At 41.7% G+C, this 20219-nt stretch overlaps 1 protein-coding gene across 6 annotated transcripts; it reads left to right on the top strand.

Moving 5' to 3' along the window:
* Positions 1–308: 308 nt before the first annotated feature.
* On the top strand, positions 309–15363 carry DCAF4 (DDB1 and CUL4 associated factor 4). 6 transcript variants are annotated; one of them, XM_067296532.1, is made up of 15 exons: positions 309–376; positions 1139–1250; positions 2883–2977; positions 4710–4867; positions 6339–6421; positions 7103–7205; positions 8206–8349; positions 9030–9079; positions 10344–10423; positions 11537–11635; positions 12179–12274; positions 12387–12484; positions 13193–13369; positions 13922–14036; positions 14960–15363. In XM_067296532.1, exons 2-15 carry the CDS (start codon positions 1141–1143, stop codon positions 15151–15153), a joined length of 1602 nt encoding a protein of 533 aa, XP_067152633.1. In that variant the 5' UTR covers positions 309–376; positions 1139–1140; the 3' UTR covers positions 15154–15363. The 6 variants fall into 6 exon arrangements, with proteins under 6 accessions (XP_067152633.1, XP_067152636.1, XP_067152634.1 ...); XM_067296535.1 differs by lacking the exon at positions 309–376 and adding an exon at positions 557–934; XM_067296533.1 differs by lacking the exon at positions 309–376 and adding an exon at positions 557–977 and having other exon boundaries at positions 1136–1250.
* Positions 15364–20219: the final 4856 nt, after the last annotated feature.

Genomic DNA, 20219 nt, shown 5'->3' with positions numbered 1-20219 from the left:
CCTCCCACACCGCGACCCCCTGAGGCCTGCCGCTGCTCTCTGCCCCGCGTCGCCCCCCCGCCCCGCTAACGGACCCCCCTTGCTGAGGGCACCCTCCCCTCCCAGGCCTCAACCGCGCGCCCCCGCACGCCGCGGCCGCCAACGTGCCCCGCCCCGCCCAACGGCTGCTGTGGCCCCGCCCCTCCCGAAGGGGCGGCCCAGGCGGCGGCCTGGCCTCTTGCTGTTTGGCGGGTGAGCTGTCCATCAAGCAGCAGGCGCGGGTGAAGGCCAATCAGACGCGCTGTCTGGGGGGGGGCGGGGGGCCGAGCTGCGGCGGCTGAGTGGAAGCGGCGAGGGGCGGCGGTTGCGCCTGTGCTGGGGTCTGCGGCTCCTTGCGGTGGGTGCGGCGCGACGCGGCGCGGCGCTGGCGAGGCCCGGCCCGGCCCGGCCCGGCCCGGGGGCGCCTGGCCGAGCCCCAGCCCCTGCTCCGGCGGCTTGCAGCGGCTGCGCGTGGCGTGGCCCGGCTCGGCCCGGCCCGGCCCGGCCCGGCGGGAGGAAGCGGGCGGGCCGCGGGCAGCGTCGCCTCGAAGGCCGCGGCTGAATCTTGCCCGCCGCGGGAGCGGAGGCCTCCTGGGGCAGCTGCCGGCGCCGCCCCGCTCGCGGCGCGACCCTGCGGTACCGGCGGGCAGGCGGGCCCAGCGGGAGGCCGCCCTTGGTCCCGCCGCGTTGCCCCCGTGTCGTGAAAGCGCCCTTCTTCGGAGAAAGGGTCGTGCGCTGAAAGCTTTGCGCCAGTCCTTAATTTAGCTGCGCAACCCTTCCAGCCTGAGCACGTGATCTTGGATCGTACGAGATTATTTATCCGTACTGCGTGCAAGAGAGAAACAAAACCACACCGTGCTTATGTCGGTCTCCCTTCAAGCGGCCTGGGGTGCTGTTCTGCCTTTCCTTCTTTAAGGTTTGATGCCCTTACGCTTTGTGTGTATTTTTCTTCTTTAAAAGTAAGTTATTTTCTTTTGTGTGTTTCTTTATTTTGATCACTGGGCCAATATGAAGCTATCTGAAATCTGGTTGGAAAAAAAGCTGCGTTAAGAGACTACCTAGTATGCTGGACTCTTTTGGGTAAATAGAATTAAAATATGTATGTTTGCTTTGGAAGCAGGAATGAAGAGAAATTACTGGAGAGGTAAAGAAAAGCATGGATGGAACAGTCTCAAACAAAGTTACCATCACCATCGGTATAGAAGAACCAATCACAGTAACTATGCTGAAAGGCAAGTATATGCTATTTGTACTTAAGACAGGTTAAGCTGTTAGATGTGATGCCTGATTCAATTTGATGGTAGCTATCCAGAAATGGGATGGTTGCTGCCTAAAAATCAAGATGATAGTATTTCTGGTATACCTGTCATCAAAAATATTCCTGGTAGGACTGGAGTTGCATTGAACTTTGGAAATTCATCACGTGCTCGCAACTGTATTTTGGTTTGAAACTGAGATGTGTTACCTTGAACTAATCCTTTTGGGTTTGCCTGATCTTGTTTTGTAAGCTCTTCATCAATATGCAAAGGTAGTTCAGGGAAGAAAAATGAAGTACTTCCCCCCCCCCCCCCCGCATTTGTTTTACCCCTCAGTGTCTATTGGTATAAAAGCTGTCATTAAAGGATCTCCCTAAAAGTTTAAAAATGTTTTAATAATGTACAGTAAAGTAGGTGTTAACTACCACATCTAGCAGATCAGGTAACTGAAAAAAAGAGGGTTGTAGGAATAATTCACTTCCTTGAAAACTGACTCTTTCAGAAAAGTAGGTCTTGAACTTTAGAACTCTCTCTTTTCTGTGTTGGTCTCTCTTGCAGGAATAGTATGGGCTGATCCTCTGCTTTAGTCATCTAAAAAACTTTTTTGAGAGAGTGACAGAGAGTGAGAGAGCGTTAATGCAGCAACTCTTATGTAAGAAAAGTTAGAGATATGAATGGATTCTAATTCCATGAATATAAAATTAAAAAATGATTTTATTAAAAAGCTGTAAGTATTTTGGTTTGGTGTGTTGGTTTTTTTTCATCTATTGAATTTTTATGCTCTTTAACTACTTTAAGCTTGTACAGTCAGACGGTAATAGAGCCTGCATTAGGACTAGAATCCTTGTGTCAGTTTGTTTTCAATAAACTACAAATCGTGTAAAGCGTCTTGGCCTAATGCTTATAAGATGACATGTAATAAGAACCGTCTCGAAAAGTGAGAATTGTACAGGTGACTCGGAAAACATCCGAATGAATTTCACTCATTGGTATTGAACGTGTTTACTCTAATGATTTCAAAAAGAAATAAGCTGCAATTACCTAGAATCAACTGCAGTAGTGATGACAAAAGTAGAGAGGTTTTTTTCCTTGGATTTTTCTTCGGATTTTTGTTTAGCTTGCTTCTTTTAGAACCTCATGAGCAAGATTCATGTCTTGAAGACCATAGCAAAATATTTTTTATCTGACATCAAGATTTTACATATGCCGTCTCTTTCACTTTATGCTATAAAGAGTTCCCATGTTTACAAGGGTTTTTTTGTTTTCTTTTATTTTTTAATACAAGAGGAGTTAGTAAAATGCCAAGAATTAATGTTTTGCTGAGGTGTTAAAGGCAGGCCTACAATCAGAATCTGCCTCCAATGTTTTAGCAAATAATAAAGACTTTTAAGATGTTGATGTCTCTAATGTTCTTAAGAGGTTTTTAGGCTAAACATTTTTACTGTTTCTTTTTTATAATTTGGTGTATGGTGATTCACACAGTGTGCTTATGACAGCCCTGCGAAATTGTACTCTATTAATGTGATAACAAACTGCTTTCAGGAGCCTTTCCAATAAAGGTTTGTAGGACAGTTGTGAGCCTGTCTTGAAGGCAATACTCTCTTTTAGACCTGAACAGGAGGAGACACAGTCCCCTGTGAATGCAGGCCCCAGCAACAGTGAAAATTCTCCTTCCAGTTTAACACAGAACTCTGTAGCACCAGGTAAGAGACCATGTTTACTAGTAAAAAATCAGCGCCTATATGCTAACCGTATGAAAAAAAAAAATAGCAGTAGCAGTGTTACTATTATGGTGTTAAAGGAAGGATATAAATTGAAAAGTTTGTAGAGAAAAGTGATATCAGATGATCTAAAAAGGTGTAGTAGGTGGGGACAAATACACTTTCAAGCCCACAAGCCTTTCTCATGTTTGAAAACTTGTGCGCTTAGCCAAGCCATAAACTGAAGAAATAGGATTCTGTTTCTCTCTACAAGTGTGGCTTGGGAAGAAAATAACTTTGTTTCTTTTCTCATATGAGCTGAAGATGTTATAAAATAGATCTTTCAACAAAAACTGTTAATAAGCAAAAAAAGCAAGACAGCATATAAAAATTATAACCTATGTACAATATTCAGCCTTTTTAAAAACTCAGCTGCCCATGACTTTATATTTTTTCCAAAGTCATTGATATTCCTTCAATGTATTTTGTAATCTTTAAGAGGTATTGTCTGGTGGCTGAATGATCTGTTTGTTGATTAATCAGGGAGGCAACCAGAAAACTTGATACAGTAACAGTACTATTGAGGAAGATGTCCCTTTTTTATTCTGGTTTCTGGGCTCATATGTACATCCCTAATAAAGTTAAGCTTGTAGTAACATACATTTCTCCAGAATGGGAGAGTCCTGAAACAGCACTGACTGTATAACCTCTTAACAACAGACAAAAACAGAGTTTAAACTGACTCTCTTACATATCAACCCATTCATGCTTAAGAAGTTGTGAGCCTGTTAGAAATATGTACCCTGCAAAGCATTTGTTGCTATAGAATCGATTTAAATATACTGAATGCAGCACACTGTTAACAACCTTATCAATAGATGCACTAACTAACTTTACATTTTTTTGACCTGAATAAATCTTGGCTGTTTGTTGCCAAGCTGAAACCTAAGAGATGCTGACAAGGAGATGTATTTAAAATGATCTATTTTTGCTGCTGTTTACAATTCAATTTCTAGCAATAGCAAAAGGTTTAAATACAAACTCTTGAAATGAGATGAAGGTGTTAACTTTCACCTTTTTCAAATAAAATCCTTTGCCTTGAGGCAGTCCACCATTATGAGTCTGTCAGAAGTGTTCTGCCTGTCTACTGTGAATTTACCCAGGCAGCGAAGCACTAAAATTGAATGTTTCTCTCTTCCCAATCCATCTGTGGAATGAGCATCTGTATATTGTCAAAATGTACTCTTGCCTGTATCTAAATCTGTCATATGTATTCAGGAAAAGGTGGCATGTTTTGGGAAGTGAATCACTTTATTTCCATTTGGATGATGCTTAGCTGCCAATTATTTTGCTTGAGACTTCCCTAACTAGTCTTTTAACCAACAGTGTCCCCTCATGACTGATTTATGAAGAATAGTCATTTTTGTTCTGCAGCAAAAGCCTTTCCCTTTGCTTCTCTGATCTGTCTGAATTTCATCTTGCTGGCATCCCTTCTGTACTTGTGTAATGACACTGCATTTGCAAACTTTCCTTTAAGTGGCTGTCAGCAATTATTTGATAAGAGGTAACACTGTTATCTATTCCCAGTCTGTTTATCATGCTTGGGATCTGCTGGGAGTAACAGCTTTGAGCTTTGTAACCTTTCGACATTCCTATGAAGATGAGGCATGTCAAAAAAGAAACTTAAAGCAACTTAGTTACCTGTATGATTTTGCCTGTTGTTTGCCCCTTTAAGAACTGCCGGGATTTTACTATGACTCGGAAAAGAATCGCTATTTTCGTCTACTGCCTGGGCATAATAACTGCAACCCACTCACCAAGGAGAGAATTCAGTACAAGGCGATGGAATGTAAAAGACTGAGACTCTTAGAAGAGGAAGAAAAACAAAAGAAGGTAGGCTCTGAAAAAGATTGAAATTAGACTTTATTGTGTTCTGACCCAGGACAGATCACAAGCTAAACTCCTTCAATTAAGCTGGCTGGAAAATGAGAATTCTTTTTTGCTGAGAGTTTAGAGTCCTTGAAGTTCTTGAAGAACTTGTTTGTTTTACACAGGAATGAAAACAAGCCATTTCCAAAACTAAATTTGTAAAGAGACAGGAGCTGTGCTCAGAACAGCAGGTAGTCCAGCAGTTACATTTTACTCAGGATATCGGATGCCAGGTTTCAAATCCCTGCCTGGGATTTGTAAAGTGGGGTCTTAATTGTAGGTTTTCCACATGCTTAATAAACAAACACATTGATCATATTCCCAAACCCTGAGAAACAGTACTAATGAAGTTCTGTTGAAACAATATTTCTGTGAAGAATTCTTATTTTTTTGGCAGGAAAAAACAAAGTTGGTCTTGCCTTTAGCATATAGGCTTTCCAGGCATAAATTTTAAGGCATAAAGTGTTACAGCAGAGTAAATATTGGTGAATAATATCAGTAGTCTGGGTAAAATACCTAACAAGGATATTTTGTAATTACCTGAAAACCAAGAGTTTTGTGGCTTTACAAGTCAGTAGTTGTAGCTCAGCTTAAATGTGCTGTGTCAAATGCTCTCACTTGGGAGGAGTGCAGTATTTTTTTTTTCCATAGGTAATGAAGTTCTGACTTCAACCAGCAATTCAGCTCTTCTATCTTCACTGTGAAAATGCTACAGATGTCTCCGTAATTTGGCTGTTTCCATGAGCAGTTTAGTTTAATTTCCAAAAGGCTGCTTGCCAGGTTGTTTTTAATGGGAACTGTGGATATATATCTCTTCTCAAAATCTGGCTGTCGAATCAGATATCTGAATCAGGGTCCCAGATGCAAACGTTTTGACTCTTAAATACTTGCTTTGTCAGAGCATTATCAAAAATTTCTTACTCCTAATCTCCGCCAAATATTCTGTCCTTTGCTGTCCCCAGTATTTAAAGTGTTCACATGAAATTTTAAAGTGTGATGAATGGAAAAGCAGTTTAGTGCAACAGAAAGACTGCATAGTTAGTAGTAGTCTTGTGGTGATAGAAAGTTTTGCTATATATTAAGAATTTAAGGTGTTATAGTGAAACCAGAAGATGACTTCACACCTCAAGATGGTACTGTTGATTATGTCAAGTACAGATAATGGCTAGATTTTTTTTCAGTTTTTGTATTTAGGAGCACCTCGCTTCTCTCAGAGAATTTGCTCTTGATTATATTTCTCCTCTTTTTCTGCTTGCCCTAGTAGACTATGGAGAGGGTACTGGAATGTGTTTTACAGACCTTCTAAAACTTTTATTTTTATTCTTTATATAAATGTAGGCTAGAGGAAAAAGTTAACAAAACATCAAGGATCCATGGCTGTTTGAATCATAAACAAGCAAATAACTGAATGTGCTTCTATTTTATTCTCTTCTAGAAAACAGCAAGGGCTGGACTGAACTCATCTATGCTGTTACAAAGAAGGCAGCTGGGTTTGCTCAGCTCCACAAGTTATTGCAGGTAAAATTATTTGAATTCTTTTCTGTTTGCACTACCAAGTTCTGCTGTTAGTGCGGCTCTTCCTGTCAGTTTTTTTGCATTCTCTGCTGTTCCAGTTAGGACAAGAGAAGAACATATAACTATTTTGTTATTATGACTAATATTTCTTTATAATCAGATCCTGCCTTGTTTTCCATTGCAGACTAAATCGTGCACATCTAGAGAAGTGTTCACAGACCTTCCCGAAAGTGCTGAGAATTGGATTGAGGAAAATATTTCCTAATCTCAAATAATTGGAGTGTAAAACTTTGCACTTCTCTCAATATATGCTATTCTGCCACATTGTGCTTTATAAATACAGTGCAGCTTTCCTTTATATAAATGATCTTCAGCTGACTTAGACTCACCCCCAGCCCCCTTTAGAATCTCTATACTCAGATTCAGTAATACCATAGAAGGCAAATCAGCAACTTAGTATATTGTTGTTTCTGCTACCAAAGGTATACTGGGGCTTGAAATAATGGAATGAAAAAGCTGTGGAAGATGCACATATTCATGGGCTATGTAAGTGAAACTGGGGCCTGCTAGTTCTTCAGGCATTTTATCTTCTGTGACTGAGAAGCAGTTCTGTCTCTTATCCACAATACTTTTCATTGACATTAAACCTAGGCATACCTTTTCCCCCCCCCCCCCCTTTTACAGACTAGTCCATGAATTAAAAGTAAACTGCATGCAGAGGAGGAAGATAGAAATTCACAGTCCAGATTCTTCAGTCGCTGGAACCAGCAATTTTAAGATAATTGTGGTATGTTATGAGAGCTGTTAAGCCTTTAAGATAAAGGGAGCCTGTCTTTGTTGGAAATTCAGGCTCTTGTAATTGAATCCTACAGGTCAGATTCTTCTTTCAAGGATGAATTATTTGGGTTGTGTTAGTTCTCAAAAACTGTGCTCAGTAATTTTTACAACAGATAGGAAGAGGCTGTTCCTTGCCTAGAAAGGAGAAATGGTGAAAAGGATAGATATGACAATGATTTTTGGAGCTGACCAGCATGTTCTCTTGAGAAATACACAAGAGTCATAATTAGTGGATAGCTGAGTGGATAATTAGGTGGTGGGGGGGAGGTGTTTGTTTTTGTTTTTTAGGGAAGACGAAGAAAATGGAGGAGAAGAATTTGTCGAGTAATGAAGTCTGTGGTCCCTAGAGTCTATGTAGATGTCACTAATGATTTCACATCTGATACTCTGAAGGCAGTTCCTACTGTTTTTGATGGTACTATGTGTGCAAGAGAGGTCTTGAATGCAAGAAGTTCTCTTGTACCAGCTTCCGGCCTTGTAAACAGAACACTTCATGAGTTGCCAAAACCAGAAGGCAGTTGGAAACTTAATGGTGTAAGGCAAAAATTGAAGTGTAATGCCAGCTGTTTCACTGCAGTGTGATGCAGCAAGAGGAGGAGGCTTTTGTGCCGTGTAGGGAAATTCCAGTTTCATAGTTCATAAGACTTAAAATTTGTTGTGCTGAGTCCTCCACAGATACCAGTCTGTGCTCACTAATTATCCAAAGTAAGTGACCAGAATGGGTGTAATCAGAAGGAGTATTTCTTGTTGGTAAAGGGCTGACTCCTCTTCTAACTCACTGAATGCATTTTCTGTGCATGTGTATAAAAAGGAGGTGGCCACTCTGTTTTAGAGATGAATGGAAAGGAGGTGGTGGTGAAGGGATCAGAATTAACGTATTTCTTCAATTTAGACCTAATCCAGCTACCTCGAGTTATTTTTTCCAGTATGACAATGCTTTTATTTTACAGGCAGATGTTGCTTGTGAGCGGATATTCACTGTGAACGATGTAGAACATGGAGGGTGTAAATACGGTATCATCAATCTCAGTGGTTTGGGGAAGGAGTCTCTCACTGTGGAGATGTATGACAACCTCTACTTCACAAACCGCAAGGTACTGTGTTCTATTCCTGCTTCCTTCAGTTGTGTACCCTAAATGCTGTCCCTTGAAAAGCAAAGGTAGAAATGCCTGAGGGCTGGGGAGTAGGTTAGGAGGAGAGAATGGAAGAATCTGGCAATGTGAAGTTTTGATAACGAGAATTGCACTATCCCTGTCTGATATTTCTCTATACCAGCCTTAGTTCTCAGGAGCACTGTCCTACACATGGAAGAGAAAGCTATGTGGAAGGTACCACCTTCCAGGGATAGTGCTTACTTCAGAGTTGCACTTGGCAGTAGCTGAAAAAACTAATGTTGAAGGCCAGAAACTACTAGGATTTGTTTGCTTCTTTCTTAAAAATGAGTTTGGAGAAAATATGTTTGTTCTTGAACAGAAAGAATATTTACAGCAGACTTCTGTAATCTCTGCATGTTCAGATTTTTTTGAGGATGCTGCCTTAAAAGGATATGCTTGATGCCTCAATTCAGGTTTGGACAGACTTCTGAATGCTGCCCTGTCTCCTTCTACATTTAGAGGAGTATGAAGCTAAAATGTTCTTTTGTGTGCCATTACTGGGCTAGTTAGTGGGCTAAGCGTAAGTGCCCAGCCGTTAGTCTCATGTCATCTTTGCATGGAAATACCCTTTCATGAATTGTACAAGAGACCACAAAAATGATGTTTTCTTATGTCTGAAGGTGAATTCTGTGTGCTGGGCATCATTGACTCATCCGGATTCTCATGTTTTATATCCTTTAAAAAATGCTACATTTCAGTTCTACTTTCAGTAGTCTGCATCATGCTGCACAAAAATGTTAACTTCCAGGAAGAAATCTCACATGCTTTCCCCAGAAATAATATTTTCCTGAAAAATAAAGTTATGAACATTGAAAGAAGAAATTGTCATGTGTTAGTGAGACTCATGTAAGCTGCTGCTATAGAGATGTACCTAGCATTGTTCCAATATTATAGTGGGCAAAAGACTACATTTGCTACTGTGGAGACTTCCCACTTCATTAACAGTGTAGATGCCATATCCAAAATGACCACTCTTTGGAAGTGGGTTGGTGGGCTTCTCATCAGCATATTGATGGGGGAATGAGGGCTGAGAATGGCAGCAATTCACCGGCATCACACTCTGCCACTTTCAGAGTGTCTTCTGCAAATTTGTCTTAAAAGAAAAGGAAGGTTGGTGTTATGGTGGAGGAACCAGTGATGGAAGATGCAGAATCACAGGAGAGAAGAAGGAAAAGGGGTTTTAATGTGGGAGATGGCAGACAACAGATGTACCACTGAAGTATCAAAAGAGAGGATGTAATATGCAAATGTGCATAATTTCTCATGGGAGAGGCCAAGAATTTCAGAACTGATCCAGAAGGTGGCAGGAATACATCAGACTTGCTCAGAGCTGGATGGGAGTTGTGGATTGTTTGGTTTAATTATTTTATGCTTTCATCTAGTCATGTCACAGATTTACCACACTGAACTTGAAAAACAAGTTTAAAATCCTATTCATATCTGCTATAATGTTTAGAAAGTATTTCAGCATAACCTAAAATGAGTCTTCCTTGCCTCCTCAATGTGCCTGCGCCCCTTTGCCGAACCAATCTCCATTAAAAACGGGGCTAAATTAGTGCAGCATCATCAACATGTAGATGAGAAGAATGATCCTTTTTTTTTTTTTTGGTTTGGTTTGTTTTTTTGTTTGTTTGCTTCCTATCATTAGAAAGAACAGGAGATGCCTTAGTATTCCTCTCACATTCTCTTTCTGGATAATGTAAGTACACAGACTAGAACTGGAGTTCTTTCTATCCCTTCCCTGTGGAAGAAAGGAAGTTTTGAGACTTGATTGTAAAATGTAAAGCATATCAAGGATCTCAGAAGATGCTACTAAAGGGAAAGTATTGTGAGCTGCTGCTGTGTCTAGCATCTTGCTTTTCCCATCTATAAATGTTAGGCAGTCTGATTCTTTCTAGGCAGAAATCATTGTTTTCCTTAACTCACTCCAGCAAGCTGTGTCTCATGGGAATTGCAGAAACGCCAGGCTGTGCCAGTCTGCTTCCAGCGTCGTTGTTCAGCAACTCTAACCCAGGTAGGGTGAACGGGTTGGGTTTTTTGTTTGTTTTCTATTTTAGGATAGCAGTTACAGTATGAACAGAGCATGAAGGAGAGATTACTTCTGTATTTTTTTTCTTTAGTAGTTGGTGAGATTGTTGTATTCTTGTAAAGTGTAGAAAGCCTATAACAGTATAAGAAGTGAATGGGTCAAAGAACTGACCTGAGGAATTAATTAACAAGCAGCATTCATGGCACTAGTTTATTTTTAGCTTATGATGATGTAGTATTTGACTTCGGCAGGAGAACATCTCACTTGTAAAGTGAGATTTGAGATTTTTCGTGTTAGTAGCTCAGCCTGTAATTAATCCACAGAAGCTGCAAACAAGAGGTACTCAAATTTTCTTATCTAGAATCGTTTCCTTATCTAGAATCATTGCAGAATCCTTTCTCGTAGTAGCTTCTCAAGTATGTTCAGTAGATTAATCAAAGATGGAAAGGTTTTGGTAAACGTCTTGGCCTGAAGCTCCCTTTCAAGCACTGGACATCACACTCAGTTGTATGCAAACATGGTTGATTTTGAGAATCCTGTTGTCTTAAATCTAATGGCTATAGCTGTATTGTTTATATAGTATTTGTATGTTTGGTGTTCTTAGGGGTAGGACTTTGTATTCATTGCACTTACTTCCTTGATAGATGTCAAAACCATGCTAATACAGTAGAGTCCTCTAACCTGGTGACCTGTCATGATCAGTTAAGTTTATACAGACGAAATCTGTGATAGATAAAAATGTAAAATTGCTCCATGACTCATTTAATGTCATGCTATTTGTGGAGGCTTTTTTTTAAAAAAAAAAAAAAAAAAAAAAAAGACAGATACACAGGATTAGCATGAGCTGGACAAGTCACTTTTGAAAGGCAGAGGGCTACCTGGCCAGCATGCCCTACTGCTCGGTAAAACATTTTAAGCCCTGTGCCATAGATGTCCTGAGTTCCACCAAACTCCTTCTGTCTTCTATTTCCTATTGGCAGTTTTAGGTATTTCCAAGTGTCATGTCATGCCTTAGTTCACTCTCCTAAATTGTTATGAGGGACCATTGCTAAGTAGTTACAGGGAGTTAAGTAGCACTTAAACCGTGGTTTGTTTTAGACATGTCACCTGTGTTGCCAGACGTCAGGATGAGCACGGTGGATGTGCCATTGAAGTCAGTGACATCAAGTAGACGTTGGCTGTGTAGGAGCTACATGAGTAAGAGTCAAATCTAGGGTGTTCTCACTTACTCAGACCTGTCTTCTAAAACAAACAGGCCAAGAAAAACAGGGAGACAATTCTGATCTATCTGCACGCACACACACCCTTTTTTTTAATTCTTCTGTCTTCACTGTTTTGAAAACTTTCAGGTTAGGCTTTGGCTAATCTATGGGTTCTAGAGTAAATAAGATGTTTTCTGTTTCCAGCCCACATATTCTTGCAAAAATGGCAAACCTAATGCTGTCAGGCAAGTGTTACTTTTCTCTTCCCTACTGTGGCCAGCCCTCTGACTACTGAATAGATTTTACTATCTATCATGATCATCTATCTATCTAGTCTACAAGACTTCAGCTTAAAATCACGAGGTCCCTTTTTGTGCTGTCTCTCGAGTAGCACAGGGACACTTGATTGGGTAACACTGTGGGTCTCTGCTTCCAATTGCAATGTTAAAAGAGGTATGGAGATCAGGAGAAGCTTTCTGAGTTATCATCCTGTCCTTACCATTTTATGGATGCTTCATGTGTTGTTCCTCTTTCCTAGGAGATCGACCTGGAATGCTGTGCAGCTTTAAGATATCCACTGCCTGGTCCTGTGCTTGGTGCCTGAATCCCCAAGCAGACAACTGCTTCAGTACAGGTGAGCTGCAAGGGTAGTTACCCTCTTTATCTCAGGGAGAATGACTTCTTGCACTTAATCTTCCAGCTGCTTCTCACATCACAGCTAAATGAACATAATCTGTCTTCTTCAGGCCTGACACGACGAGTTCTTGTGACCAATGTAGTGACAGGGCATCGACAGACATTTGGAACCAGTAGTGATGTCTTAGCACAACAGTTTGCCACACAGGTAGAAAGAAACATATACCCTTAATTTTTCGGAGCTCTGTCTCATTGATGGGCTTTTTGTTCTTTTTGTAATAGAACTCATCACATAAGGTTATGATTACAGTTACTGTTAGACAACTGTTCTACAACAGAGCCGATATGATCTGATGCTGGCACACAATGGAAAAGCAAAAAAAGATCAGTTGATTTCAAACTCCATGGCAACAGGGGCAGCTTTGTTAAATGTACAGAGGTAAAAGGAAATGAAACAAATATAAAGAGCAGCAGTAACAATGCATTGTAACATTTGGGAGGGTGTTTGTTTTGTGCCAAATGAACTCAAAATATTTCATTAACGCTCTCTGTATTGTTTCCATTTTGCAAGATGAGGAAGACCCTTATAAAATACTATTTGACTTGTTTGCAAACCCTCAGTGGAAGGGGTTAACCTGGAACATGAGGATTCCAGTTCCCATTTTGCTGTTATATTAGACTAAGTTCCTACTTAGTACCAGGCTGAACTTTTACAAGTAAATAATTGAGGTTTGAATGGAACTAATGAGTTGGCTGAAAAATGTTGCAGCGTGTAATAAAAGCTCTAGTTCTTAGTTCTTAATGCCCATGTGAATAAAATTATGTGACAACTGCAATGGAGACCTCAAAAGCTTGACATGGCTACTGTCTGTATAACTTATTTACTACATTTCTTCTTTCTCTTGGATTCTTCCAGACCCCAGTGCTGTACAATGGCTGCCGTTCAGGTGAGATTTTCAGCATTGATGTGCGTCAACGCAACCGAAAGGGCCAGAGCTGGAAAGCAATTCGTCTCTTCCATGACTCAGCAGTTACATCTATTCGCCTTCTCCAAGCTGAACATTATCTTATAGCAGCAGATATGGCTGGAAAGGTACAGTTTTATGGCTTTTAGGAAGAATTTGATATTGTTACTTTTAGTAACTTGGCATTGACAGGTTCTTATCCAAGGTCTGAGGGAGGACACCCATTCTTTGGAGAAAAGTAATTGCTGTTCTCTGCCCTCTCTCTCACTCATTTGTCTCCTGAACTGTGTATTTCCTGTGGCTCTGAGACGAGGCTTATCCAACGTAAGTGATTCATATAAAGCCTGAAGATTTTTATTCAGTGCAGTAGTTCAAAGGAATTAAGATTTGTCTGAGGCTCTATTAGTAGTCTTTGGTAAAAAGTAAGGGAAACTACTTAATTTACTAAGTCTGTTGCAAGGTGGAAAAAGAATACAATTTACTGAGGTTTTTTAATACTTTCCAGGAATTAGTGTTTTCAATGGGTATTCACATTGTGGACTACTTAACTGGGTGACAGTTCCATATTTTGATCCTTCTTCTTTGCTCCCTACTTTCACGTGCACTTATTTACCAACTATCAAGTGGTCTCTGCTTTGTTAATAATGCCCTCTTTTGAAAGAAATTACTTGAACTTGCAGATAAAACTGTGGGACCTGAGAACAGCAAAATGTGTGAAACAGTACAAAGGCCATCACAATGAATATGCTGTTCTCCCTTTGCATGTAAATGAGGAGGAAGGACTTCTTACAGCAGGTAGGTTGACTTTTGTCCCTGTACTTGTAGAGTACCTGGCAGTGATTTCTTATGCCTGGGGAGTGTTTCTTAGATTTAGCTGTTGGAAGCTGTAAGGCTGTTGATTCTTTGGAACAGATAGAAATTTAACCTTAGACAAAGCATAGTAAATGATGAAAATGAAGAGATAATATTATGGACTCCTCTGTGGCTCTCAACTACTTTATCTGCTGTGTCTAGTAAAAGTCTCATTATCCTTTCCACAGCTTGTCTCAAGAGTAGAGCAGAAAATACTTGATTTTGAAATTCAGGGAAGCAACACAGAAAGAAGAATCTTAAAATAATAACATAATATACAGGCAAAAGACCATGTATATTTTCTTTGATGCTTAAGTGGGTAGTGTGGTGGACTGAAGCACTGGCATGTAAGCATAACTCCTTGTACCCTGTCTATATGACTCACATTTGTTTTGAATATACTTGGCTACAGTTTGTGATTGTTTGTAAAGGGATAAGTAACAATCATAAATGAGGCAAACCCCCTGAATCCTCATGGTATAGCCAAGTTTCTCAGAGTCACCATGAACACAGTAACCTACTCTCCTTGGATTTTTCAACAAGTGACAATGATGAGAGTTCTTTTTAATTTGACAAGTTGGGTTTTTTGGCTTAGGAGCCTGATACTGAGGAAAGCATTTGAAAAACTGATTTATCATGCCTTTTATTGACTGATAGGAAATGCACTTTTTTCCCCGCCTTTACAGTATTCAGTATAGAGTTTCTGTCTCCTAAAATGTTAATAAGCATTTTGCTTGCTCTGTGTGTGTGGAAATGGGCAGGTTTTTTTCCCGTAAACCTCCTTCTGCTTCTCTGATGAAAATATTGCAGAGCTGTGTACAACACCTCTTGTGTGGTGTTGGTTTCTGATGTCCTTTCCTCTGCAGTTGGTCAGGATTGCTATACCAGAATCTGGAGCCTCCAAGATGCCTATCTGCTCAGAACCATCCCTTCTCCCCACCCATCGTCCAAAGATGCCATTCCCAGTGTGGTGTTTTCTTCAAGACTTGGGGGTAGCAGAGGAGTTCCTGGCTTGCTCATGGCTGTCAAACAGGATCTTTACCACTTCTCCTATAACTGACACAGTCAATATTCTCCACAGACCTGGGATACAAAGCCACCATCCTATAGGTGACTTCAAAACTGTTAAACAAATCACTGTGCCATTGAGTCAATATGTGCTGTTGTTGCATCTGCTTTAGCCATGAGATTCTGAAACTTCTTCAGCAGGTTCAGCGAGTCTTGCTCTATACATCTTATGAATAAAAGAAGAATGCTGATTAACTTCTCAGGCAGAATTCAGCCTCTTTGACATCTGGTTGTAAGCTTTGAAAAGCTGATAACTTGCAGTAGGGGGCTGACTCACATACTAGCTGGACTTGCTGCCAAAAGGCTGCTCTCACTCAACCCTAGTTTGATCAGGTATGTGACAGCTGTGGCTACATCTACATTAGCAAGTAGACTAGTGCCACAGTGTGGATTAGCAGAACAAAGCAGTTAGTTAGGGCTGAGAAGCTGACACTATAGGTATTCTGGGGTTTTGTTTGGACTTGCTCTGGTCTGGGTCCCTGAAGCAGCTGTCTCCACTACTTACTGGGTTGGAAGCAGTGCAAGAGAAAGCTATTTTCCTAGCCTTTGCTGGTAGTCCTCTGGGAGGGGCCATGCTAAACTTCATTCTTCTCAGATGATGGTAGCATGCCATTGCCCTGCCACCATTTCCTCTAAAAGGCATTGCATATAGAACGAAGCCCCATTCCTAGTTCACTACCAGAGTTGAGTGTTCCAATTAATTTATCATAGTGCTTCCTAACCAAGTCCCCACCTGATTTGGAGTTTGGTCATCAGCCACAGAGTAGTCCAGAATGGCAGGCTTATTCATGCAGCTGTAGCTGATTCTCTGGGAGCAAGAGTCAAGCCCTGCCTGGAGAGACCACATCTTCCTTCAGATGAGATCACCTGCTGTGGATTTGGGGCTTTTGAAAACAGAGGTACAACCACAGCCCTTAGCTGCAAAGCTGTGGCACCAGCTCACAGTACCTGGGAGGCATTTTGGGAGCAAATACCTGTATTTCAGAGCAATTGTCATCCAGTGGAGTCTTTTACCCCCAGCTCCTATCAGTGGTAACCAGTTTGGGTTGGGCAAGGCCATCCTGTAGATACTATACATAGGAAGCATAGACAAGATCAGGGATCCCCAGAAATTGAAGGCTTTCAGGGGGGCTAGTGATAGGCTTCGCGCCCTAGTCCAGTGCATCCAGTGCCTAGCCCAAGGCAGACAGTGATTGCATTAGCCATAAGGGCTGCCACTTTGTCCAGCAGGAAATGCCACAGTCTTCCTGACAAGCTTCACAGGAAGGACATGCAACACCCAAGTTTTCCAAAACTCTCAGACGGAAAAGGAATGCAGGCACCCCCTTTCTATTGAAGAACCCTCTTAACAGCATTCAGATGCACATTCATGTCATCAGCCATGCTGCTTTCTCTGGAGTTGCAGCATCCTGCCAGGGCAGCAACTGAAAACAAACACACACACAGCGCTTAATTGCATCCTTGCTGCACTGTGTGTTAAGATGGAGAATGTATTCAGTTGGCTCAGAGAGATGGCAGTGTCTGAGAGACAGGCTGGGTGTCTACATTCCCAATGCCTTCTGAAATCAGGTAGATGCATATGGGTGAGACTTTATCGCAGCAGGAACAACAAAGATGAGTTTCCCTGGTGGCTATAGGTGCAGCCCTTGGCACAGCTGGAGTACCTAGGGTAGCACTCACACCTGGGATACTGTCTGTTTCTTCATTGCAAAGAGGTGTTTTGGTGCTAGGCATTAGGGGAGGAAGGGGCTTGCAATTTCATTTCAAAGCTTTTGTACTTCAGTAAATCACATTCCAGGAATAAAAAAGAAACAGCACTAATAACTCTCTCATGTCCATACACCCTTTCTCTATTTCATCCCCCACTAGCCTTCACTTCACCATGTCTTTTGGGTGGCTATAACTAACCCCTTTGCTGTCCAAGGCTCTTCCTGACTTTGCTGTGTGTTGCCGTGCACCTGGGGATCTTAGAAGCCCTTGCACGCTTAGGGCCAAGTGGCCTGCTAAAAGGGGTTATGGAAGGCATCAGACAAGCAGCTGTTTTTCCAGTGAAAGGTAGAGGAGGAGGGGTGTCTGCTTACTCTCCATGTATAAGCAGAGGCAGGGAATAGTGCTAACCATAGGTAATTAATTGTAAGAGTGTTAAGCTGTAGTTCTGTCACAACCCAAAGGATTGAGCCTTAAGGGCTGAAGGATGCTCTGTTGGTTAATTGGGCCCCCCTGTAGGATGCCAAGCAGTCTTGTTCCTGCCCTCAAAGGAAACCTTCACCACCACTGTCCCAGGTGTGCAGCCCACTCATCCCTTTGCATCCCCACTAGTGGCCAGAGCTTACTAAGCACACTTCAGGAGTGTATCATCTGGTTTGGCTTCCTCCAAAAGGAATCCAGTTCATGCACCACAAGTGCTCTGTATTGTGAATCAAATACACAGGGATTCCCTTCAGAAGTGCAATGCTAACCTGAGCACCTTCCCATTTCCTTTCATTTTTCAAGCAACTTTGGATAAGGGGGAATTACTCAAATACAAGCAGGTGCCAGCAAGGGTCAGTCCTGCTAAGATAAAGAATCCTCCCTGTCTTGCAGGGTTCCACACTCATTTCTCCTGTCCTCTTATAATCTTCAGGCCTAAGGAATATGCCATTCTGGGAAACTCTTCTTTTCAGCACCTCCTATTGCTTCCCACACCCCAAGATTATGCGTGGTTCTCTTTTATCCATTAATCTATACATAAGACAAAACTATAGCAGGAAAATTCTCATGGGAGCAGTGCAACAGTACAGTGTGATTATATTCTAAGTGTGTTGTAAGAGTAGTCATCTCTACACGAGAGATGAATCTCAACAAATATTCAAAACACACTTTCCTGTTGGCATGTACATTCAAACCCCCCAAATCTATCTTATAGCCTATTAATAGCCAACCCATTTTCCTATAGGCAGAGCTGTGAACTCCTTACAACTAGCTGCTCCCCAGATACATCTGGCTTTAGTATTTCTCTACAGAGCATTCTCTCTCACACACCATGGAACAGATGCTGCTCAGAGCATACTCTGCTGCCCCTTCTTTCTAAAAAGCCTGTTTATAGAGCTTGCCTGTCTTCTTCAGATGGTAAGTCCAGCCTCACTTACACAGACTTGCAGACTCTTTCATTTCCCTATACTACCCCTGGATAATCAAGAGTCCAGTCTGGCTAATGCAGTCACTGATTCCCAGCTTGCCTTTCTTTCCAATTTAAGAAAACACTCTGCAGTTTGTGTTGGTTAGTTCTGTTCATTTGGGAAATTTTCTGTTGCATGCACAGTGATTAATACATGCAACTTTCACAAATGTATGTATTGACTTAGTTAATAATGCATACTGCAACTCAGCATCTGTTCAGGAAATAGGTGACTAACACCATCCCACTGCAATCTGCTAATGTTACTTCTGATAATCAACTCAGAGTTACATCTTTACATTTACATTGGAGGGCTTTACATCAGTATTTTTGCTGTTAAACAGGCATGGTTCAAATGCTTGCAGGCAGCAAACCACAAGGATCACAAAACCCCTTGAATCAAAATCAATTCAAGAATCTAAATTAGCATTTAAATTCTCTTCTCTGCTCTTAACTCCAGTCATGCCTGTTCTGTGAGAATAAGACCCTGCAACAATTATGCCCAGTTGCTGTGGGAAACACAAACTAGGAATTATGGCAGAAAGGCATCTTACATAACTAAAGACAGTTTATTTCCCTTAGTCTCCCTTTAGGCAAAGCCCATTAAAGGACAGAAACTCATTTGCTTTCTACTGGTTCCAGGAACCAAAGACATACGCATGTCCCTGCAGATCCACTCACCCAACCAGGGCTTTTGCAGGAGAAAGGAGAGGGGAAGCATGGTAAAAGGGAGACGGTTTGGTGTCAGTGACAAACAGCTAGCAGCTTGCAGACAGTAGCTGAAATATATTGAATCAACCATTTCCTCATGCAGCAGTAGCTAGGACCCAAAGGCAACTAAAAAGGGACTGCAACACTCACCCTCCTGCTCATGTCAAAATACCCTACTCCTTTGCCTCAGCTTCCCAGCAAGGACTGAGTCTAGTAGGAAACTTCAGAGAGGCCTAAGTGCACCCCAAGTTAGGCTGGGGCATCCCTCATTCAGCAGGCACCACTTGTTTGGTCCTCTGCTCACTGGAGAAAGGAAGGCTCAGAGTGGACCACCAGGCTCTCTTCATTGCCAGGCTGTAGAGAACAAAACTTCTAGTTTGCAGAAGAGCACTCAGATCTCTGAGCACTAAGCACCTTTGTGCTTTCCCCACTGTTGATCACAGCTGTGAGGAGCTCTTGCTGGAGATGTGCTACATTCTTTTTAAGGAAAACAAAACCTGCTTCTCTACAAGGGTTATCAAAAAGAGATACTGAAGAACACTAGTGTCCTGCACTAGTTACTATTTCTTCATATATCCCAGCTATCTGTGTTCATCCAAACACTGTGTTGCATATCTTACACTTAGATATAAGAGCTCAGCACCAAGCACAGTGAGGTTCCAGCAGGGTTCCCACAGTACAATGTGCAAGGCCTAGGAAATCAAGGCCATATGGAGTTTGTAACCTCTCCCCAGCCAAAGTAGAGATTATTATTGACTCTCTTCTGTAGTCAAGCTAACCTTCTACTTTTTGTCAGTGTATAGTCCTTGACTGCTGCCTCTCCCTATTGTGGAGGAGGTTATTCTATTACTCCTTCTCCAATTAAAGCAGCACTGGCCCTCATTGCTCTGTCCCTCCCTGGTGAAGGAGCAGCAACATTTTTCTTGCTCCCTGCTCCCAGAGAAAGAACAGAAGCTTTGCTCTAGCAGGAGTCCTTCCCACACTGTAAGAGATTAGAGCATGGCATGGAAGTCCAGTTCCTCAAACAGCAGATAAAGGACCATTGAGAATCCCATGGCATTCTGTCCTGTCCTATTGCAAGAAAAGCTCCCATGTACTTCAATAAATGATAAAAACTTGCAAACAGCCAGTTCCTCCTATCAGTATGTTACAGAAGCCATGGAGTCTCACCCTTGTTATGTTCAATCTAC

Source organism: Apteryx mantelli, chromosome 4, assembly GCF_036417845.1.
Source record: "Apteryx mantelli isolate bAptMan1 chromosome 4, bAptMan1.hap1, whole genome shotgun sequence".
In the NCBI taxonomy this organism is placed as follows: domain Eukaryota; kingdom Metazoa; phylum Chordata; class Aves; order Apterygiformes; family Apterygidae; genus Apteryx; species Apteryx mantelli.
The sequence above is the reverse complement of the archived record's forward strand: the minus strand, read 5'-3'. Positions and strand labels throughout refer to the sequence as shown.